General features: G+C 44.9%; 1 protein-coding gene across 1 annotated transcript; it reads left to right on the top strand.

Annotated features, from left to right (window-relative positions):
- Window positions 1-2,271: 2,271 nt before the first annotated feature.
- Window positions 2,272-22,176, top strand: LOC123946492. Its single transcript, XM_046011859.1, is given in 5 exon segments — window positions 2,272-2,367; window positions 3,163-3,303; window positions 20,692-21,409; window positions 21,412-21,628; window positions 21,630-22,176. Coding segments are annotated over 5 exon segments (1,719 nt in total).
- The last annotated feature ends 2,678 nt before the right edge of the window (window positions 22,177-24,854 follow it).

The following is a 24,854-nucleotide window of genomic DNA, read 5'->3' as shown; positions in this document are numbered from 1 at the left end:
TGTTACTTCCCTCATGCATTTTTGAGCGCATGTCAATGAGTCAATCAGGAAACAATTCATCGCCCATTTTATCTGTGTCCCTCTTGTGCATTCATTCATATCACAAACACCCAACCATCCGTTCTGTGTAATAGGACTAGATGTGGCACAAAGACAGCACCGGGATGAGTTAGGATGGATCGTTTTGGCTGTGTGGACCCACCTGGAAATGGTGGGAGCGAAGGTCAGCAGCAAAATAAAGAGCTGGAAGGGGACTATCAGGTCATCTCGGCAGAATGAGGAACAGCTGGTTTCACAGTGGGTGTAAAGGCGATTTACCCTGGCGGAATGTTTTATTTGCCTGGAGAGGAACCTCAAAGGACTATAGGAGGTACTCAAAGTGCACACTGAAGCGAAAAGAAAGGATCCCCTTCTACCAAAGCAAATAGGAAAGATCCTCTTCTATTTGTGAACACACAAATTAATGGAATGAAACTTTGTGCTCATGGATGAGAAGACTTAATATTGTTAAAATGTCCACACTGCCCAAAGGAATCTACTGATTCAGTGCAATACTTGCCAAAATTCCATTGGCATATTTCACAGAGTAGAAGAAATAATTCTAAAATTTGCATGAAATCAGAAAAGATCCCCAAACTACCAGAGGAATCTTAAGAATAAAAAGGAAAGGTATCACCCTCCCTGATTTCAAACTACATCACAAAGCTATAGTCAAAGTATATGTTACTGGTACTAACATGAACACAGATGAATGGAACAGACTGAGAGTCTAGAAAAGACCCACACATATATGAACAATGCATGTATGATGACAAAGGAACCAAGAACATAGAATGGAAAAAAGAGAGTTTCTTCAACAACTGGTATAGGGAAAACTGGAGAGCCGCATGCAAAAGAATGAAACTGGAACACTGTCTTACACCACACACAAAAAGTAACTCAAAATGAATCAAGACTTGAATGTAAGTCCTGAAACCATAAAATTCCTAGGAGAAAACCAAGGCAATAAACCCCTCGACATGTGCTTTAGTCACATCTTTGTGGGTATGACTCCAAAGGCAAGGACAAGAAAAGCAAAAATAAACAAATGGTTCTCCATCAAACCAAAAAGCTCTGCCCAGCAAAGAAAACCATCATCGAAATGAAAAGGCAACCTACCAAATGGGAGGCGACATTTACAAACCGTATATCTGATGATGGGTTAATATCCAGAATACATAAGGCACTCATACAACTCAACTACAAAAAGACAAACAACCTGATTTAAAAATGTGTAGGAAACCCAACAGACATTTCTCCAAAGGAGACAGGTGGCCAAAGGCACTTGAAAAGATGCTTGACATCACTAAGACATCTCCCTGTTCACATATATACATATATACATATGTATATAGATATCTATGTGTGTGTAAGGTCCAGATGTACAGCTCTGGAATTCGACATCCGTATACACTACAGTGTGATCACCATTACACGTCTAGTTACCAAGCATCTTGGTAACAAGATGCCTCCCTCATACCATTTGCCCCCTTCTCCTCTGGTAACCACTAATGTATTCTCTGTATCTTTGAGATTAATTTCGTTGGTTTGGGTTTCATGGGTTTTTATTTTGTTTTATTTATTTTTTTTAGATTTCAGGTTATTAATATAGTATTTGTGAAATATAGTATTATGAAATATAGTATCTGTCTTTTTCCAACGTATTTTACTTAACGTAATACTCACACATTCCACCCATGTTGTAGCAAAGGGTAAGATTTCATTCTTTTCTGTGGCTGTGTAATATTCCACGAAGCATCTGCCTTCAGCTTAGGTCATGATCTCAGGATCCTGGGATCAAGTCCCCACCTCATACTCCATGCTCAGTGGAAAGTCTGCTTCTCCCTCTCTCTCTGCCCCTCCTCCAGCTTGTGCTCTCTCTCTCTCAAATCAATAAAAAAAATCTTAACAACAACAAAAAAAGAACAAGAAGAAACTGTGAACAACCTAGAATCTGGACACTCAGAAATACAACCATTCTCTTGGTTATTTTAGGGATTTCTGCCCTTGCTTGGGAGCTGGTGATCCCTTTCTGTGAAGGATCTGGCTCTTTACTATTAAGAGCCAGATAGTAAATATTTTCTGCTTCACAAGCTATACTCTCTGTGTCGCCTGGACTCAGCTCTGCTTGTACAGCAGGAGGGCAGTCAAGGACAACAGCTAAGTAAAGAGGTGTGGCTAGGATCCAATAAAACTCTATTCACAGAAACAGGACATCTGCCAGATGTGACCATGGTGTTCTTCTTTGCCTACCCCGCACTGGATGAGTCTGTGTATTTTGGAAAGCAAACAATTGTCATGGCCCTTGACAAAAAGCTCTACCTGGCAGTGAGGGAACAATGCTTCAGAGCACTTCCCTGTGTCTTTGAGATGAACAGGAAGGTGTTGGGAGCCTGGCCCTGCCCCATGCAAGGCACAGCTTGCTTCCTTATGTGATGCACAACTGTTTGTTTTTTCTTCCCTGATGTGGCCAATTGTTAATGTAGATTAACTTTAGGGACACCCTGTGTAGAATTATCCCAAGTTCTCTGGTGTAACATATAGCCCAGAAGGAGGATGCTCTGAGATGGGGTGGGTGATACAGTACTCCAGGACACTGCTTACATATGCACATTGGTATCCACCAGAAATCTTGGTGCAAACAACAGAAGCTGACCCTTAGCGTGGGAAACAGAAACCAGACCGTGTTAGCAGGCTCTCTAGGACTTAGGGAAATGCTATGTGGCCAGGTGTGTCATGGACAGGAGCAAGGCACAGTGGCTACGGTGATGGATGTCCTCCCCCACCATCCACCTCCCTGTCCTTGGGGCCCCTGCTTTGGAGGCAAAGCCCTGGGGATAGAGTCTGAGCCACATGCCTGGCTGCCACAGAGGTAGAATCAGAACATGGGCCTTCCTGGTTCTGTTTGCCATCTGCCTTAAGACCACACTATATGGTGGGGTGGGATTGCCTCAAAGCAAGATCAGGTATCAAAAAGAAAGAAGATGGACAAAATGTTTTCATCTGCTACAACAGCCACACATCTGGATTTCATAGTCTGCCTGCCAGGGAAGAGTAAAACCCACTGTGAACTTGATGAAGGGAAGGGCTGTGTCTCTACTGGCTCTCTCGGGCCTGTCCTAGGTCCCTGTCTCAGTCCTCAAGCGATACAGGCTGATCGCTGATCATCTGGGAAGCACACCATGGCCCCTGGGAGCTCTGGCCTGCTGCAGCATTCTTAGGGCTGCGGTGATGAATCAGTATGGAGTCACTACCAATACTGCAGTAGGTCACACCCCCGATTTTTTTTCCTTTGAGAGGGAAAGAAAGCATAGGGAAGAGAGGGAGAAGGAGAGAGACTCAAGCAGGTTCCATGCCCAGTGCAGAGCCCAATGCTGGCTGGATCTCACAACTCTGAGACTGAGATCTGAGCTGAAATCAACAGTCAGACGCTCAACTGACTCCACCATTCGGGTGCCCCATAACCTCAATTTTAAAATAACTTTATAAAATAAAATAGAATGAGGGGCACCTGCGTGGCTCAGTGGATTAATGCCTCTGCCTTTGGCTCAGGTCATGATCCCAGGGTTCTGGGATTGAGCCCCACATCAGGCTCTCTGCTCAGCAGAGAGCCTGCTTTCCCTGCTTCTCTCTCTGCCTGCTTGTGATCTCTGTCTGTCAAATGAAAACAATCTGTAAAATAAAACAGAATGAAAAAGAAAAACAGAGAAGAAATCAGAGAGCACCACTAAGGTAAGGAAAGCAATGTTTTCTGTTTTATTTTCTTTTAAAGATTTTATTTATTTGTCAAAGAGAGAGGCGCAGAGAGAGCACAAGCAGGGGAGCAGCAGGCAGAGGGAGAAGCAGGCTCCCAGCTGAGCAGGGACCGGATGCGGACTTGATCCCTCGACCCTAGCATAATGACCTGAAAGAAAGTTGGAGGATAACCTACTAAGCCACTCAAGCGTCCCTTTACAGATGCTCTTTACTCACAATTCCAACGAAAACCATTGGCTGTGGTTTATTTTCCTTGGTGAAGCTTGGAGAATATGCAATGGGAAATGTCTCTCTTAGTCACAATTCCTTAAACATCAGGGCTGCAGGCAGAAGTGGATATCCAACTCTTGTTAAAGATTTTATTTATTTACTTGACAGAGAGTGCACAAGCAGAGGGAACATCAGGCAGAGGGAGGAGGGAGAAGCAGGCTCTCCACTGAGCAGAGAGTCCCGCGCCGGGGTCTTGATACCAGGACCCTGGGATCATGACCTGAGCCAAAGGCAGACACTTAGCCCACTGAGCCCTCCAGGCACGTACAGATGTCCCAACACTTAAGTGGGGAATGCTGCCCCAGGAGACCAGAAAGAGGGACAGGGACACCAGGCAGGAAAGGGCAGGGAGTGCATGGCAAATGGCCAGTGTGTCACCACAAACAGCCTGCTCCTTTATCCTAGGGCATTTACACAGAGGCTTCCTGGAGTCACTACTGTGGGAGGAAGAGTGAGGAGGCAGTTTAGCAATTGAAATGCTGAGTCTTCCCCTTCTATCAGAGTACGGACGCCCTGTGCTCTTGGGTTGTGTTTCTGGCCCTCCAAGCACTGCTAAGGAAGTTAACTGCTGAGGTTCCTCTGAGGCCAGTCTGTACCATGTATGGGGTGCCTTGGCAGTTGATTATGTTTGAATAATTTCAACTTCTCCTTTAACTAAAAGCAGCAGCAGCTAACACCTGTATTATGCCTTACTATGCACCAAGCACTGTTGTAAGCCCTGAACTTGTATTGATGCTTAAAACTATATACATGTATTTATTAATATGTATACATATCATATATATATATAAGAGAAAACAGAAGGAGGGGCTGAGGAAGGAGAGAGAGAATCTTAAACAAGCTCCATGCTCAGTGCACAGCCTGATGCAGGGCTTGATTTCGTGACCTTGAAATCATAACTTGACCCAAAGTCAAGATTTGGGCACTGAACTAATTGAGCCACCTATGTTTCCCATATTGATGCTTTTAATTCCTGACACAACTCTACAGTTGAAACACAATCATTGTCCCTATTTTACAAAGGAGACAACTCAGCACAGAAAGGTTAAGGAACATGCCTAAGGTCACATAGCTAGCAAGTGGTGGGGCCAGGATTGGAACCCCAACAATTGGGCTGCAGAGTTCTTGCCACTTGGTCATTGGAATAATGCATTCAATGATCATTTATACAATTTCAGTGAATGATTTTACTCCATATAATGTTGAGAACCTCAAATTTTTCCAAAATTTCAGCTATTCTACAATTCAACTTGTATTTCTTGAAATGCAACAGTGGCAAACAGTAAGAGTAATCTTTAATATAGATATTGATCATGTTTATGGTAGTCAGCAATGTAAAGGGATTCTATTGAATGCACAGAAACCGTGTCAAGCAATCCATTGATAAATAGTGGGGAATGAAGAGTTTATAGAATCAGAATACATAAGACATAACAGATAAGGTCTTAAGGATCATGTAGTCCAATCTCCTGATTTCATTCATTCATTCAGTTATCCACACTCTGTGTGCAGGCATACACTGCACGTGAATCACATAAAGATGATTAGGACATGCTTTCTGACTTCAAGGAACTCACCTCTGGGCTATGAGAGTCCTCAGCTCAAAGGGTGGTGGGGGGGGTGTCTCTGGGCTCATACATGTGTCTGCAATGTACTGATTGTTAACTAAGAAAGGAGAATTAAAAACCCCTAATGGTACTTTACTGTTATATATAAACCGTTCTATAGAAACATCTATAATAATTTAATTTCTATAAAGAGAATGTGTTCATATATTCCAGTAGTTAAAAATGTAATTTTTAAAGTTCATGCAAATGGACTCTTGGTGGTAAAACCACAATGTGTTTTATTTCACTAGGCTAATAAGCAAGGGGGTTGAGGAAATTTTTTTTGTTTTGTTTTATTTTGTTTTGTCCTACAAAAATTAGCAGATACCAATACAGAAGCAAGTCATTAAGTCTGAATCTGGTTGAGTTGGGCAAGTTCAAACCTTGGTTGCAGAACCAGTAAGAGCACAGGGGAACCTTTATGATGAGGATCCTGGGTCACTCCATGACATGGAGAGAGTTGGACCGCAGGCCCCCTGGCCAGGGACATAGTGCTTCAGGCAATCCAAGTCTCCCCTTCTCCAGCAACTGCTTCAAGCTCTCTCCCCCAAACTAGCTTCTCCTGGGTCCCAGCTGATGCTAGAAATGGGCTTTCAACACAGTGCTGAGTTGTTGTCTCTCCAGTCCAACAGAGTAGCCAGAGAGTAAAAACCTCTGTTTAAATTTCAGATTCCTTGCCATCCCTATCAAAATACCAACAGCATTTTTTTTCTTTTTTTTTTCATTTTATTTATTTTTTTAGCGTAACAGTATTCATTCTTTTTGCACTACACCCAGTGCTCCATGCAAAACGTGCCCTCCCCATTACCCACCACCTGTTCCCCCAACCTCCCACCCCTGACCCTTCAAAACCCTCAGGTTGTTTTTCAGAGTCCATAGTCTCTTTTTTGTGTGTGTGTGTGTACTTTTTTTTTCCATTTTATTTATTTTTTCAGCGTAACAGTATTCATTCTTTTTGCACAAAACCCAGTGCTCCATGCAAAACGTGCCCTCCCCATTACCCACCACCTGTTCCCCCAACCTCCCACCCCTGACCCTTCAAAACCCTCAGGTTGCCCCAACCTCCCACCCCTGACCCTTCAAATCCCTCAGGTTGTTTTTCAGAGTCCATAGTCTCTTATGGTTCACCTCGCCTCCCCAATGTCCATAGCCCACTCCCCCTCTCCCAATCCCACCTCCCCCCAGCAACCCCCAGTTTGTTTTGTGAGATTAAGAGTCATTTATGGTTTGTCTCCCTCCCAATCCCATCTTGTTTCATTTATTCTTCTCCTATCCCCCTATCCCCCCATGTTGCTTCTCCACGTCCTCATATCAGGGAGATCATATGATAGTTGTCTTTCTCTGATTGACTTATTTCACTAAGCATGATACGCTCTAGTTCCATCCACGTCGTCGCAAATGGCAAGATTTCATTTCTTTTGATGGCTGCATAGTGTTCCATTGTGTATGGAGAGGATGTGGAGAAAGGGGAACCCTCCTCCACTGTTGGTGGGAATGCAAGCTGGTGCAACCACTCTGGAAAACAGCATGGAGGTTCCTCAAAATGTTGAAAATAGAACTACCCTATGACCCAGCAATTGCACTACTGGGTATTTACCCTAAAGATACAAACATAGTGATCCGAAGGGGCACGTGTACCCGAATGTTTATACCAACAGCATTTTTGACCAAACTTAAACCATCCTAAAATTTATATGGAATCACAAAAGACCACAAGTAGCCCAAACAATTTTGAAAAAGAAAAACAAAACTGGACGTATCACAATTCCAGGCTTTACATTGTATGACAAAGCTGTAGTCAAAACAGTATAGTACTGCACAAAAAAAGACACACAGATCAATGGAACAGAATAAAGACCCCAGAAATCACCCCACAATTACATGGTCAATTAATCTTGGATAAGGCACGAACAAATATCCAATGGGAAAAGTCTCTTCAACAAATGGTGCTGTGAAAACTGAGCAGCTATACGCAAAAGAATGAAACTGGACCACTTTCTTACATCATTTATAAAAGTAAATTTGAAATGGATTAAAGACCTAAATGTGAGACAGGAACCCATTAAAATTCTCGCAGAGTGCACAGGCAGTAACTTCTCTGAAATCAGCCATAGCAACATTTTTCTACACACGTCTCCTGAGGCGAGGGAAATAAAAGCAAAAATAAAGTATTGTGACTACATCAAAATAAAAAGCTCCTGCATTGCAAAGGAAACACAACAAAACTAAAAGGCAACATATGGTATGGGAGAAGGTATTTGCAAGTGACATATCCGACTAAGGTTTAGTATCCTAAATCTATGAAGAACTTCTGCAAGTCGATAGCCCCAAAACAAATGATCCAATTAAAAAAATGGGGAGAAGAAATGAACAGACAACTCTCCAAGGACATACAGATGGCCAATAAGACGAATGAAAAGACACTCGACAGGGTGCCTTGCTGGCTCAATGGGTTAAAGCCTCTGCTTTTGGCTCAGGTCATCATCCCAGGGTCCTGGGATCCAGCCCCACATGGGGTTCTCTGCTCAGCAGGGAGCCTGTTTCTCCCCGCCCCGCCCCCATGCCTGCCTCTCTGCCTACTTGTGATCTCTGTCTGTCAAATAAATGAAAATAAAATCTTTTTTTAATTTTTTATTTCTTATTTTTTATAAATCTTGTTTAAAAAAAGATGCTCGACATCACTATTCATCAGGGATATGCAAAGCAAAACGGAAATGAGACATTACCTCACACCTTTCAGAATGGCTAACATAAAAAAACGCATGGAAAAACAAGTATTGGTGAGAATGAAAACTGGTACAGCCACTCTGGAAAACAGTATGGAAGTTTCTCAAAACGTTGAAAATAGAACTACCCTAAGATCCAGCAAACACACGACTGGGGCATTTACCCCCCAAATACAGAAACACGAATTCAAAAGGGTTATGTGCACCCCTGCTTATAGCAGCATTATTTACAGCAGCCAAATGACGGAAAGAGCCCAAGTGTCCATCAATTGATCAAGGGATAAAGAAGAGGCGAATGTATACACAATGGAATATTAACCAACTATAAAAAAGAATGAAATCTTGCCATTTGCAATGACATGGATGGAGCTAGGGAGTATAATGCTAAGAAAGTCAGTCCATCAGGGAAAAACAAATATGATAGGATCTCACTCAAATGTGGAATTTAAGAAATGAAACTAACGCTGAAAGGAAAAAAAAGAGAGACGAACCAAGACACAGATTCTTAGCTATAGAAAACAAACTGCTGCTTACTGCGGGGTGGGGTGGGGGTGGGTAAAATAGGTGAAGGGCTTAAGTAATGCACTTGTGATCATCACGAGTGACGTACAGATAGCTGAATCACTGTATTGTGCACCTGAAACTCCAGATTCGTAGGAAAGAAGCTCACTGGCTCATTTTAGATCAGGTGCCCTGCCCTGATCCAATGATTTCTCAGCATGATCAGCATCTCCCTTAAATAATGTTAGCAGTAGATAGTCGTCCAAATCAAGCATGTCAGGGTGTGGGGGATGAAGGTTGAGGAACAGGAGATATGGGTTAGGTGAAGCAAAGGCAGGGAGAAAAGCTGACCAGATGATGTAGCTGTGGCTAGGACAGTCTGTACACTAGGAAACACATCTCTATTAAAAATGCACTGATCCAGGTGTACCTGGCTGGCTCAATCGGAAGAGCATTCAACTCTTGATCTTGGGGTTGGGATTTTGAGCCCTACATTGGGTTTAGAGGCTACTAAAAGCAAACGAACTAACTAACGGAATTTTTTAAAAAAGGAAAGAAAGAAAGAAACTTGCATTAAAAACTAATGCGGGGTGCCTGGGAGTCTCAGTGGGTTAAGCCTCTGTCTTTGGCCCAGGTCATGATCTCAGGGTCTGGGGATCGAGCTACGCACTGGACTCTCTGCTCAGCGGGAAGGTTGTTTCCCCCCACTCTCTGCCTGTCTCTCTGCCTACTTGTGATCTCTCAAGTAAATAAAATCTTAAAAAAATAAATCTTAAAAAATAATGCACTGGAAGTGCCTATTGTCTCAGTCAGATGTTTCTGCCTTCGGCTAAGGTCATGATCCTGGTGTCTTGGGATCGAGTCCCACGACACACTCCCTGGTCAGCGGGTAGCCTGCATCTCCCTCTGCCTCTGCCCCTCCCTCCACTCATGCTTGCATTTGTGTTCTCTCTCTCATGTTCAAATCAATAAATAAAATCTTAAAAAAAAAGGCATTGATCTGATCTAGCAGCTCCATTTTTCAGTGGATATCTAAAGGAACTGAAAACAAAGTCTCCAAGTGATGTCTGTATTCCTGTGTTCACAGCAGCATTACTTAGAGTAGCCAAAAGGCAGAAGCAACTGTATATCAAGAGGTGAGTGGATAAACCAATGGGTACACACACAGTGGAATATTATTCAGCCTTAAAAAGGGAGGAAATTCTGACTCATGCGACCACATCGATGCACCAAGAGGACGTTATGCCAAAGAAAAAAACGCCATTCACAAGCAAAAACAGTGCATGAGTCCATCTCTATGAGGTAGCTAGAGCAGTCACGCTCATAGAGACAGCAGAATGGCCAGGGGCTGGAGGCAGGGAGGATGGGGAGTTAGTGTTTCATAGGGACAGAGTTTCAGTTTGGGAAAATGGAGAGAGGCCTACGTGAATGGGGTGATAGGTGTAGAAAGGGCTAAGTCTAACGGTTGAGGCGTTCATAGTAACCTTTCCTTAATGGTAATGTAATGGTAACTCCTCCGTTATGTGCATTTTACCAAAATCTTAAAAAACAAAATAAAAAAATTTTAATACAGAAAAAAGAAAACACTCAAATGTCCTAAGATACTAGAAAGGAGTATACACTCTGCCACTTCCTGACGGTGCACGGGAGAAGAATGAGGCACAAACAAGTCAGCCACAAAGAAAGGGAGCAGGGGACAGCAGTAGAAAAGACTTGTCCTGAACAACTCCTCAGTCCCTCTTTTATTAGGTAGAAACAGTAACCCACAGAAGAGCCGAAGAAGGCCAAACATTAGCCTTGTAGATAAACAAGAAGGAAGGCAAAATATGTCTGGTCAAGCAGTAGAAAGTTTATAGTTGAACAAGCACATTCAAAGGACTTATCTAAGTAGCCACAGGTGCTCTCCGGGGGAGAAAGGGGAGATAACGGGAAAATGAAGCTTCCCCCGCTGCTCAGCTTCAAGGCCCTATATCATCGTCTCCCCCAAAGGCCTGTTGCCAGTATGTGTTTTTCTTCTTTTTTTAAAAGAAAGATGTTATTTATTTAGTTGACAGAGATCACAAGCAGGCAGAGGCAGGCAGAGAGAGAGAGAAAGAGAGAGGAGGAAGCAGCCCCCCACTGAGCAGAGAGCCCAATATTGGACTCGATCCCAGTACTCTGGGATAATGCCCTGAGTGGAAGGCAGAGGCTTTAACCCACTGCACCACCCAGGTGCCCCAGTATGTGTTTTTCTTAAGACTATATCTAATCATACTTGTTAACGAGTAAAATTTCCCATGGGTTCTATTTTAAGTAATACGTTGTTCTGAGGGACCGTTGCAACACCCCACCCTAATCTGATGGCAAAGGCTTCTCCCCACTTGCAAAGATTTTGAAAGGGGCCACGTAGGAATTCGGCCCACAGCTGGGTGCTCCTGCCTTCAGGGCCATGTGGTGCCAGTCAGTCCTGAGAAGAGGCAGAACAGTCCGTTCTGCACACAGTTCAGCACAGACTCCGGGTGCTTTGTGATTCAGTCCCGCAGGGGTGGCTCACCCTCTGAAGAAACACTTTTCTCCTCACCAGGTGCCATGGAGTCTCTCCTCATGGTCTAAAACCTGCGTTTCCTGGCAATGTCCCAGACCAGCGACAGCACCAAAGAAGCCAAAGCAAAACCAGAACAGTCCTCAGCTTTCCTTGGAGATTCCCTTAGGAATCCTCCTCAGACAGGCCAGAGGTGATACCCCAGCTGTATTATTTGCTCGCTGTGCCTGTCCCTCCACAGCTTAGACCTCAGTTCCTTCATTTACAAGACGGAACTTCATGGGGGTAGTTAGGGAATGAAATAAGAGCGTTGGCTACATTTTTTCCTGTTCTTATTGTTTGTTGAGACATCTACTCAGACTTCACTTTAGCAAAGAAGATCTTAAAAAATGAGGTCCAAGGGCTCCTGGGTGGCACAGTGGGTTAAGCCTCTGCCTTCAGCTCAGGTCATGGTGTCGGGGTCCTGGGATCCAGCCCTGAGTCAGGCTCTCAGCCCAGCAGGGAGCCTGCTTCCTCCCCTCTGTCTGCATTGCTGCCTACTTGTGATCTGTCTGTCAAATAAATAAATAAAATCTAAAACACACACACACACACACAAATCAAATATATCTAAAGAATTTCTCAAGTATTAATATGAGACTGTTAACCAGGACATTAGAAAGTTATCAATAAAGGGGCACCCTGGTGGCTCTGTTGGTTGGGCATCTGACTCTTGGTTTCCATTTAGGTTGTGACCTCAGGGTCATGGGTTCAAGTCCCACATTGGGCTCAGAACTTAGCGGGAAGTCTATTTGGATTCTCTCCTTCTCCCCCTCCCCTACTCCCCTGCACAGGTGCATGAGAGTCTCTCTCTAAGAAATGAAGATATCTTTAAAAATTTTAAAATTAAATTAAATAGCCATCATCTACCTCAGAGAGTCAAATCAGTCTAGTAAATCCCCTTCCAGTAAGTTTGTGGGGTGCTTAAAATCCAGATGACATTTCTTTCTGTTTCCCAACTTTTTATTTTGAGCAAGTTTAAGCAAGAACTAACACAATAGTAGAACAGATACCTCTAGAAATGTTAAGTTGCTGATATCCTACCACACCTGCGTATGTAGAACATATGCACACAGACACGCACACATATGGACATAGACGTAAACATTCCTTTGTTGTTTTGGTAGGGTCACTGTCATAAGTAAACTGCAGACATAGTGACACTGTCAAGTGGCGGGTGGGGACATTCCCAGACGATCAGATGATATCAGGTGATCAGAGTGCCATGAATCCAGCCACAGCATTACCATGGCAGATTCTATAGTATGCGAGAACTTCCGGCTATAAAATCACGGAGGTAAGGAGCGCCTGGGGGGGTCAGTGGGTTAAAGCCTCTGCCTTCGGCTCAGGTCATGATCCCAGGGTCCTAGGATCAAGCGCCCTGTCAGGCTCTCTGCTTGATGGCGCGCCTACTTCCTCCTCTCTCTCTGCCTGCTTCTCTGCCTACTTTGATCTCTGTCGGTCAAATAAATAAATAAAATCTTTAAAAAAAATCACTGAGGTGAGCTAAACTAAGAGAAATACCAAATGAGAGGTGCAGCTTTCAAGAAATTGGCATAGGAACCCCTGGTTGGCTCATTCGGTTGGGCATCTAAGAGTTCAGCTCAGCTCCTGATCTCAGGGTCCTGAGATGGAGCCCTGAGTCTTGTCTGTGCTCAGCAGGAGGTCTGCTTTTCTCCTCCCTCTCTCTCTTCCCCTCCCCCACTCGTGTTATCTGTCTTTCTAAAATAATCTTTTTTAAAAATTGGCATATAATTATGTATATATATAGGCACATATATAATTAGTTTTACATAATATATACATATATATAGTTGTGCAAAGTGTTTCTTCTCAGTTACTATATCCTAGACATAACTTCCTATCATTTTCTATCACAATTCCCAATCATAGATCACAGCAATATTCACTTTCATGTTAACACTAATGTAGTGTGTTTTTTTTTATGATTTTATTCATTTACTTATTTGACAGACAGATCTCACAGGTAGTCAGAGAGGCAGGCAGAGAGAGAGGAAGGAAAGCAGGCTCCAGGCTGAGCAGAGAGTCCGATGCGGGGCTCAATCCCAGGACCCTGAGATTGTGACCTGAGCTGAAGGCAGAGGCTTTAACCCACTCAGCCACCCCGATGCCCCTATGGTTTTCCGTTGTATGGCTACAGGATACTCAGTTGTTGAAATATAGTTAAATACTGAAGATATTCCCAAATGTCTCCAGTCCATTCACCTTAAGTTTTTTTCAGTACTAATCCTTGGAATGTTGAAAACCTCAATATTGTACATCCATACCCTAGCTAGTAAGATTTGAGGATTTTTTTTTGAAGTTTATGTAATTAATCTCTACACCCCACGTGGGCTTGAACTCATGAGCCTGAGACAAAGAGTCACATGCTCCTTAGACTGAGCCAGGCAGGTGCCCCAAGATCTGAGGATTTTAAAAGTAGCTATTTAGGATTCCTGGGTGTCTCAGGCAGTTAAGCATCTACCTTCAGCTCAGGGCTTGATCCCAGTGTCTTGGGATCCAGTCCCTCATCAGGCTCCTTGTTCCAACTATACATGAATGGAGAAAAATACACGGGATTTTAACAAAAGTTTTCTCCCGGAGAGCAGGATCATGAGTGAATATTAGTTTAGAAAAATTCTTTCTCTAGTTTCCATTTTTCTACAATGCATATGTTCTACATTTGATCACAAAACATCAGACCTTAAATATATATATATATGTATATACACACATATATACATTTAAATATATATTTTAAAGTTTTATTTGTTCATTTGAGAGTGAGTGAGAGAAAATACAAGCGGGTGGAGGGGAAGAGGCAGAGGGAGAAGCCAACTCCCCACTGGGACCCCAGGATCCCGACCTGAGCCCAAGGCAGATGCTTAACTGACTGAGCCACCCAGATGCCCCCGAACATGTGTACATTCATGAAAATTATAAATGCTGTGCTGGAATATACACAAGGGGCCATGGAAGGCTGAATGTTCCAGCGGGACTGACAGGTCTCTTCATTCTTGGGCAATTTGTCATCAGGACCATTTACCCTGCTTCCCCCAGCAGAGTCTTCTGGTGCCTGTCTCCCTCTCCTCTGCCGCACACATGCCCGTGGAAGAAGTTCCACCTACAGCATGCCTGCCCTTGCCAGAGTCTTACTGTCTTTCTCCCCAGCTAGGGCGTGAATGCTCTGCTCACAGGAAGGGTGGCTGTCCACTCTTTTCATCTTCTTTGCAGACAGCCCTGCACAAGTGAGGTGCTCAAGGAGTGTGCGAAGACCACAATCTTTATGGGACAGATTCTAAAAGTGTAATTCGAGTCCAAAGGAATGGAAATGAGTGGAGTGTTTGCTTGGGTAAGTGTGTGTGTTTCTTCCTTTCCTCCAAGTTTTTTGCTTCTTTCCTCCCTCTCTGTTTCATCACAAAATACGAGAGACCAGCAGTGCTCAGCAGAAAGGGAGTGGGGATGGTCAGATGTCCTTACCTGGAGAGATTTTTCCCTTGGGATTGAGGGCTCACCCAAATAATCCAGGATGATTTCATCTTGAGATCCTTAATCATATCCACAAAGACACTTTTTCCAAACAAGGTCACTTTCACCCTTTTTGGGGGTTAGGACATAAACATACTTTTTAATTTTTTGTGTGGGTGAGCATGACTGTTGAGGGGAGAAGTTCGGGAATTCTGTTTTGAGATGTCTGTTAGACGATGTGGAAGCAGGGTCTGGAATCCTCTGGAGAGTTCAGGCCAAAGATATAACTTTGGGGATCATCAGGTTACAGAAGGAAATTAAAGTCACAAGAAGGAGATTACTGGGAAAGTGGTGTGTATACAAAAGAATTGTCAAAGGAGCCTGGGCGTGAGGGAGACCCAGTGAAGGAGGCTGAGAAGGAACAGGGAGGGAAGTTGCATGTGTGTTTTGCTGGGTCCTGTGATGCTTGGGGACTAATAAGCTCCAAAATGAGAATCCACCTTTGGGTGCACCGCAGGGTAATCGCTGGTCCACTTTGACTAGCACTTTAGGCAGAATGGAAGATGGACAGGCTTCCAAAGAAAAGGAGAGGACAAAAACTGGCGATAGGGAATGTACACAATTTTTTCAAGCTTTGCTGCAGAAAGAATGGAGAAATGTGTGAGTAAGAGATGGAGGAAATGGTATCTTGAAGGCAGGGAGCCTCGAAGAGATGGGAAGCTGACAGCAAGCTTCTATGCTAATGGTGGAAGAGGGGATCCAACAGGGTGCAAAAGAAAAGGAGAATCGCTTGCACAAGGTTCTGGAATAGTCAAGACTGGAGATAGGTGTCACTGCCCAAGGGGAGGGCTGGCCTTCGCTGGGAGCGCTGAACTGCCCCAAAGCTGAGACAGTCCAGGATGGGGAGAGCTGCAGGTAATGGCCAAGATGCTGGCTTCTGTTTGATGCATGAATGAATCTGACCAACTTTAAACCTTGGTCCTGAATTACTGGAATACGATCATCTCTTCTTCTCAGGGAAGAATGGCATATTGGAATCTGGGATTGATTGCAATTTCTCCTTCATATAATGAAAGAGTTTGGGGGCACCTGGCTGGCTCAGTTGGTGGGGCATGAAATGCTTGGTCTCAGGATGTGAGCTTTGGCCTGAGCTGGGTACAGAGATTACTTAAAAATAAAATCTTTAAAAAATGGTCATAAGTGTGCACAACTCTTAAACAACTTAATTCAAGTTTCTTTGGTTTTGCTAATTTTTTTAACTGCTCAAATAATCTATTCTTTAAAAATCATTTTCTTTAACTTCTTACACATGTGGGGAGAATTACTCCTCATATGGTTTTGAAAGCCGTTGTGTTTCAATATTTGTCTTCAAGGATACTTTCGGTGCTTGGGGAAACGTAGCACATTGTTTGAAGAGGATGGGAAAAGGTGATTTTGAAGTGATCTTCAAAATTCCAACTTTAATAATATTAAATACCCAATGCTGAAAGAGAAAGAAATGATCATTCTTGTGATAATGTTGGTTTTATTAGTGTTTCCATTTCAAATGTTCTCAGATATTTTTATCTTAATAGCACAATGATTAAAGATGTGAACTTAAGGAATTTCCACATAATCCAAATCACTGTTTTTAAAACTGGGAACATTCATCAAATTACCTACAGAGAAATTATTGTTTTAATTCTCCATGGGATCTTCAATGAGACATTTTAAACCCATCATCCTTGGGATCTTCAAGGAGACATTTTAAACCCATCATCCTTTAATTTAAAAGAGGCAGACAACAATTGGAAGCATTCGATTTCCTTCATCTCTCTTAAAAACCATCCACTTAAACCAGCTCACAGTAGAGCTGCAGGGATATTCACACATTTGTAAAACGAAGTATTTAGTGGTGGGGGGACATTAAAACTACAGGTGTAGGTAGTCTCATCTCACTGTCTTTCCCATTGGTCAGGGAAGTCAATAACTTTCAGGGCCTGTGTGGCTAAATGCCTTGACCTTTAAATAATCTGGGTTGGCCTGAATTTAATTTACATTTGCAGTGCCCACTTTCCACCAGGCGAGGGCGGTAAGGACTCACAGATTCACCCATGCCAGGTCCAGGAGCCCTTTTTCTCAGAAGCAAAAAGATGGAGAATCCCTTTCCTTTACCTGCCAAAGGCAAGATACTTCACTTTAAACTATGATAAACATAAGCGCCTCTCCTGAAGACCCCTGGCAATAGCGCCTCTCCTGAAGACCCCTGGCAATCTAGCCAACGAGTTCAGGATCATGTTCCACCCTGGGATGATCAATTTGTGGGCGATGAGGTGAAGCACTAATGAGGGAAGGCCCAGGACATTTCTGTCAACCTAAACAAATCTGAGAGTCTGGGTGGGGAGGAATCATGGAAAAAGGAGAGAGAACCCAAAGATGAAGGCCAAAGGGCTAGTCTTGCTCTGGGGTTGACGATTGTCCACCCTGCCTCAGAGCAAATAGGCAGCAGCTAAGAAACTCTCTTCTGAGTCCTGGCCTGCTTTTCTCCGTGAGTATGGCAGTTTCACCACATTCCATAAAGACATGCCTTAAGAAACTCTAACATGTTTAGGGACATCCAGGTGGCTCAATGCGTGAACTGGCTGGCTCTTGACTTCATCTCAGGTGGTGTTCTTAGGGTCTTGAGATCGAGCCTGGCCTCTGGCTCAGCACTCAGCACTGAGTCTGCCAGTTCCTCTCCCTCTGCTCTTCCCCCTGCTTTCTCTCTCTCTCAAATGAATAAATAAATATACAAAATCTTAAAAAAGAAGAAAAAACATGTTTATAAGGTGAGACATTCTGGAAGTTACTCTTTAAGATGAAGAAATAATGAGAAAAATGAGGGAGAGCAAAGAAACAGTGGCATGCCGTGTCAGTCATCTGCAGAGACTGGGTGGGAAAGATATTGCAGAAAGAATTTCTAGTTCTTACAGCCATTATGGTCAACAATATGGAAGGTCCTCAAAAAGTTAAAAATAGATCTATCATATGATCCAGGAATCCCACTGGATTCCAGTTCCAAAGGAACAGAAGTTAGATTTCAAAGAGATATCTGCACTCCTATGTTCATTGCAACACTTTTCACAAGAGCCAAGATATGGCAACAACCTCAGCGTCTGTCATCAAGTGAAAGGATAAAGAAAATACGGTAGGCACACACAATGGAATGTTATCCAACCCTAATTAGGGAAGAGACCCTGCAGTTTGTGACAACAAATGACATTGTGACAACATGGATTTAGCTTGAGGGCACAATGCTAAGCAAAATAAGCCAATCACAGGATTAGTACTACCTGCTACCACTTACAGGAGGAATTTAAGAGCCAAACTCCTAGAAGCAGAGAAAAAGGTGGTTACTAGAGGTGAAGGGAGGGGAGAATAGAGAGGGGGTGGTTTAAGGCTACCAAGTTTCAGGTATGCTAGGTACATAGTTCTGGAGATCTACAATACAATATAGTGTCTGTAGCTCGCAATGCTGCATTATATACTGAAAATCTGCTAATGGAGTAGATCTTATGGTTGTGTCCTTACCACATACACACAAAATAATGAGGGCAAGAGTGTGGGAGGGAACTTTGAGAGGTGATGGATGTGTATGACCTTGATGATGGTGGCCGGAATCCTGGTTACTTGTCCTTGAAGTATTTAAACTGTTGGAAAAAGAAGAAAAAGAGACAGAGAAAGAAAGAAGAGAAAAGAAAAAGAGGGACAAGAGAACAAATGAGAGAAAGAAGGAAGAAGGGGTAGGGAAAGGAGGGAAGATGGAGGAAAGAAAGGAAAGCAGCGAGGGAGGGGGAGAAAGAGAAAGGAATGGAGGGAGAAAGGAAGGGAAGAAGGAAGGATTTTCTGGCTGGCTTGTTTGGTGGAAGGGGTACCTCCTCACGCTGGGATCATGAATTCCAACACCAAGTTGTGTGTAGAGATTATTCAAATAAACTTAGAAAAAAAGAAAGAAAGAAAAAAGAACTTGTAGTTCTTTTTTATTCCCCCGTTTTTAAAAGATTTTATTTATTTGAGAGACAGAGGTCACAAGTAGGCAGAGAGGCAGGCAGAGAGAGAGGAAGCAGGCTCCCTGCAGAGCAGAGAGCCTGATGCAGGGCTCTATCCCAGGACCCTGGGATCACGACCAAGCCAAAGGCTTAGACTTTAACCCACTGAGCCACCCAGTAGTCCCTAGAACTTGTAATTCTTAAGGAAATTTAAAATAATACTAGACTATGTGGATCAGACGCGTTTCACAAAGTCATTTATTTCATGTACCTTTTTTCCTTTTTTAATGAAAGCCAATGTGTTTCTAATATTTCACACTGGATTCCCAACAAATTAAACGCCTTTTTTGAACAGCACCTTACAGGTTTCTAATATTTCACACTGGATTCCCAATACATTAAACGCATTTTCTGAACAGCACATTACTTATAGGGCTGAACATCTGAATTGCTACTTCAGCAGCAGAGAGACACGTGTGGTAAACTAGACTGAAGAGTTTGGAAATGTGGGTCATGTTTTGGCTTGTTTCTCATTGGGTGACCTTAACCCTGTTGCTAAACCCTCCAAAATCAGTTTCCCTGCTTTGGCTGGCAGGATCTCTGATACTGAAAGACCCCCTTCCTCCTTGCTGAGGGCTTTTTCCAGAGTGCTGAAACAAGGCCGCCATGCCAGAACAAACAGCTATGTCTTTGTCTTGAACCCAACGCCTGACTATGCTTAATTTAAATAGACCAATCAGGTTCCTGTAACTAAGCATCTGCTTCTGTAAGTCTGCTTCCCGCTCCCCCGCTATACCCCCCCTTCCCGCCTTCGTCTTCGCGCGCGTGGGTCCTCCAAAGCCAATCCGCTAACGCCAAGTATGCCTTTTTCAAATGTTCAAACTGTCAGCCAATCAGCTCCGCCCCACCCAAAACTTGTTTGTACCTGTCTATAAAAACCCTGCACCACCCCAGCCTGGTGTGCTCAGCTAGCAGGAGCTGCTGACCACCCGCAGGCGCCCACGTTGCAATAAAGATCCTCTTGCTATTTGCATCCTGTGGCAGTGTTGAATTCTTGGGTACGGGATCCGCGGGTCTTTCATTTGGAGGTCCCACCGAGATCATCGGACTCCTGCCCAAGGATCCAACCAACTCCCACCAGGAGGTAAGCTGGCCAGCATTTAAGCCTTAATAACTGTGTTCTCATTTTCTGTCTCGTGCTCGTGTTCTCGTCTCACGTTTGTTCTGCCTATACGCCTGTATAGGACTGTACTACTACGCGTAGTAGATCTGTATTCTGGGCAGCTTGAGAAGGAGTTGACGAACTCGGACTTCTCCCCTGCCACCCTGGGGGACGCCCCAGGGATCAGAGGGGCCCGTTTTTTCGGGGCCCCACACGTATCCGAGGGATACGTCCGTCTGTGGGCCACAGAGGAAACTCATATTTCCTCACGGCCGTCTGAATCTGTACTTTCGGTTTTGCACCGAAATCGCGCAGCGTTTCTTTTTGCCGGCTCGTTAAGTGTCTTGTGTGCGTTAAGTGTCTGTGTGTTTTGTGTGTCTTTCTCGTTGCCCTTTGGGTTTCCCTTGATTCCAAAATTGGACAGACACTTATGAGTCTCACTTTAGGACATTGGAGAGACGTCCAAATCCGAGCCAATTACCTGTCGGTGGAAGTCAGAAGAAGGAAATGGCAGACCCTTTGTACTTCAGAATGGCCTACCTTTAACGTTGGGTGGCCCAAAGATGGAATCTTTAACATCCATGTTATTTTGCAGGTCAAAGAACGAGTCTTCGACCAGGGACCCCAAGGCCATCCGGACCAAGTACCCTATGTTGTAGTGTGGGAAAGCCTGGTTGATGATCCTCCTCCTTGGGTCTCTCCCTTCGTTCACCCAAAGCCCAAACCCCTTCCATACACCACTTCTCCCCTAGGACCCTCCACTCCCCCCGTCCCTCACCCCATCCCAGATCCCACCGACCCTCCCAAACCTTCTTCTTCCTCTAACCTATATCCTATAGTCAGCGATCCCTCTTCTCCACGGCGTCCTAAACCACAGAAGATCCTTCCAACAGAGGACTCCCCCTTAATAGACCTTCTATCTGAAGAACCTCCCCCTTATCCTCCTCCCCCTCCTGCGCAGGCACTAAATTCCACAAGGGAGCCAGAGCACCCACTTGAAGAACGCGACCCCTTGCCATCCCCAATGGTGGGAAGACTTAGGGGTCGCAGGGAGCCAACACAAGAAGGAACTTCCAAACTCTTTACCCTGCGCCAAGGAGGAGGGCCAGGCAATCAACTCCAATATTGGCCCTTTTCGGCCTCCTACCTATATAATTGGAAGTCCCATAACCCTTCCTTTTCACAGGACCCCGTAGCCCTAACCGCCTTAATTGAATCCATTCTAATCACACACCAACCCACCTGGGATGATTGTCAACAACTCTTGCAGACTCTCCTCACCACTGAGGAGAGACAAAAGGTTTTCCTGGAGGCCAGAAAAACGTTTTAGGAGAAGGCGGAAGGCCCACACAACTCCCTAATGTGATAGATGCCGCCTTCCCTTTGACTCGTCCCGTCTGGGATTTCAACACAGCTGAAGGTAGGACCCACCTAAATCTTTACCGCCAGTTACTCATAGCAGGTCTCCATAATGCGGGGCACCGCCCCACCAATTTGGCTCAGGTAAAACAGGTCACTCAGGGGTCAGAGGAATCCAACCGCTTTCCTAGAAAGGCTTAAGGAGGCTTATCGCAGGTATACGCCCTTTGACCCAGATAGCAATGAGCAGAGAGGAAACGTTTCCATGGCATTTATTTGGCAGTCAGCACCAGATATAAGGAATAAACTACAGCGTTTAGAGAATCTACAAGATTTCTCTTTGCAAGATTTATTAAAGGAGGCAGAAAAGATTTTTAATAAAAGAGAGACTCAGGAAGAAGAGGAGGAACGACTTAGGAAGTTGCAGGAAGAGAAAGAGGAGAAACTAAAGAAGGAAGCTGAAGAAAGGGAAGAGAAACGAGAACGTAAACGAAGTAAGGAACTTAGCAAAATCTTGGCCGCCGTAGTGCAAGGCAGCCAAGGACCAGAGGCAGGAAAGGCAGACAGGGAGGGAGACATAAGGAGGCCCCGAGTAGACTGAAACCAATGTGCCTACTGTAAAGAAAGGGGACATTGGGCCAAAGAATGCCCAAAGAAATTCCGACACCCTAAGGAAAATGCTAAGCAAGTCACAAGACTTATGGCTTTAGACGAAGACTAGGGCCGTCAGGGTCAGGAGCCCCCCCTGAACCCCGGGTAACCCTAACCGTTGGGGGGCAACCAGTCACCTTCTTAATAGATACAGAGGCTCAACACTCCGTTTTAACCAAGAGCCCTGGACCATTAAGTGACCGGATGGCATGGGTTCAAGGAGCAACAGGAGGAAAACAATATAAATGGACTACGGAGAGAAAAGTACATCTGGCTTCAGGTAAAGTTTCTCACTCATTCCTTCATGTGCCTGACTGCCCCTACCCACTCCTGGGGAGAGATTTATTAACCAAGCTCAAGGCTCAAATCCATTTTGAGCCACAGGGGGCCACTGTGACCGGCCCCAACGGGACTCCTTTACACATCCTTACCCTACAGTTAGAAGAAGAATATAGACTACATGAAAAGCCTCCCCAACCTCAGAGAAACATAGAATCCTGGCTCGCGTCTTACCCGAATGCCTGGGCGGAAACAGGGGGAATGGGACTAGCTATCCAGCAGCCCCCCATACACATACTATTAAAGACGACAGCCGTTCCTGTTAATGTTAAGCAATATCCTATGTCCAATGAGGCCTACCAAGGCATCAAACCGCACATAAGGCGGTTACTAGACCAGGGCATTTTGGCCCCATGCCGGTCCTCCTGGAACACTCCTCTGTTACCTGTCAAGAAACCTGGCACCAATGATTACCGGCCGGTCCAAGACCTAAGAGAGGTCAATAAGAGGGTAGAAGACATCCACCCTACGGTGCCCAACCCTTACAACTTACTTAGTACCCTGCCTCCAACCCACTTCTGGTATACAGTCCTAGATCTCAAAGATGCTTTCTTCTGTTTGAGACTAAGTCCTCAGAGTCAGCCCCTCTTCGCCTTTGAATGGAGGGATCCAGACTTGGGAATATCAGGTCAGTTAACCTGGACACGGCTACCACAAGGGTTTAAGAATAGCCCAACGCTGTTCGACGAAGCCCTTCACCAGGACCTGGCCGACTTCCGGGTAAGACATCCCTCTCTGATCCTGCTCCAATATGTCGATGACATTCTATTAGCGGCTACCAATGAAGAGGACTGCCGAACAGGTACTGGGAACCTCCTATTAACCCTAGGCCAACTGGGATATAGGGCATCCGCAAAGAAGGCCCAGATCTGCCAGACTAAAGTCACTTACCTGGGTTATGAGCTATATAATGGCCAACGATGGCTAACAGCCGGGAGAAGAGAGACTATCTCTGGCATTCCCGCACCTCAAAACCACAGGCAATTGCGGGAATTCTTAGGGACCGCAGGCTTCTGTAGACTATGGATTCCGGGGTTTGCGGAGATAGCGGCTCCTCTGTACCCCTTAACAAAACAAGATACTCCTTTTGTTTGGACTGAGCAACAACAGCAGGCATTTGACCATATCAAACAAGCACTCCTTACATCTCCGGCGTTAAGACATAACAAATGTTATGTTATGTTAAGACATAACAAAACCCTTCGACCTCTTTGTTGATGAAAAACAAGGATTTGCTAAGGGGGTCCTAACTCAAAGGCTCGGGCCTTGGAGACGCCCTATTGCCTACCTGTCCAAAAAGTTAGACCCCGTGGCGGCAGGCTGGCCACCATGTCTAAAAATGATAGCAGCAATCACGGTCCTCATCAAGGACGCAACCAAACTAACTTTGGGACAGCCCCTAACCATCCTGGCTCCACATACAGTGGAGTCTTTAATCCGTCAACCACCAGACCGCTGGCTGTCTAATGCCCGCCTGACTCATTATCAGTCCCTCCTCCTGGACTCAGACAGGATCCAGTTCGGACCTATAGTGACTCTTAACCCCGCAACCTTATTGCCCACTCCTAGGGAGGCACCATTGCATGACTGTCACCAGATCCTTGCTGAAACACATGGGACACGGCCCGACCTAACTGACCAGCCCATGAAGGATGCAGACCTGACCTGGTATACTGATGGCAGTAGCTACCTGCAGGATGGAAAACGACGAGCAGGAGCGGCCATCACGACTGACTCTCAAATTGTATGGGCAAGCGCGCTACCAGAAGGCACCTCGGCGCAGCGGGCAGAATTGATCACCTTAACCCAGGCCCTCCAACTGGCAGAAGGCCCATCTGCAAGCCTTGCAGCTGGTGCAACAAGAGGTCTGGAAACCCCTGGCAGCCGCCTACGAGGAAAAACTTAACACCTCATTGCGGCCTCATCCCTACAAAATCGGAGACATCGTTTGGGTCCGCAGACATCGAGCCACAAACCTTGAACCCCGTTGGAAAGGACCCCACACGGTACTCCTGACAATGCCCACGGCGCTAAAAGTTGACGGGATTGCAGCCTGGATCCACGCCTCCCATGTGAAAGCGGCACACCTGGAAGAACAAAGAGGACACCCTCAGAACTCGGAATGGACCGTCCAGTGCTCCCCAAACCCACTAAAGATAAGACTCATTCGCCGTTGATCTTACTCTTTTGCTTATTCTCTTTCCTTTCCCCTATAAATGGCACCAGCCCACATCTCCCCAAGCAATTAACCTGGCAGGTTCTCTCTCAAACAGGGGAAGTTATCTGGTCCAGTATGGCCCAACACACCCCTAATACATGGTGGCCTACCCTGTATCCAGATCTCTGTAAACTAGCTATGGGATCTTGGGACATAGGTCAACACGATGATCCCCATAAGCCACCAACATC

The sequence above is a fragment of the Meles meles genome, chromosome 7 (genome assembly GCF_922984935.1).
Source record: "Meles meles chromosome 7, mMelMel3.1 paternal haplotype, whole genome shotgun sequence".
In the NCBI taxonomy this organism is placed as follows: Eukaryota; Metazoa; Chordata; class Mammalia; order Carnivora; family Mustelidae; genus Meles; species Meles meles.
The sequence above is the reverse complement of the archived record's forward strand: the minus strand, read 5'-3'. Positions and strand labels throughout refer to the sequence as shown.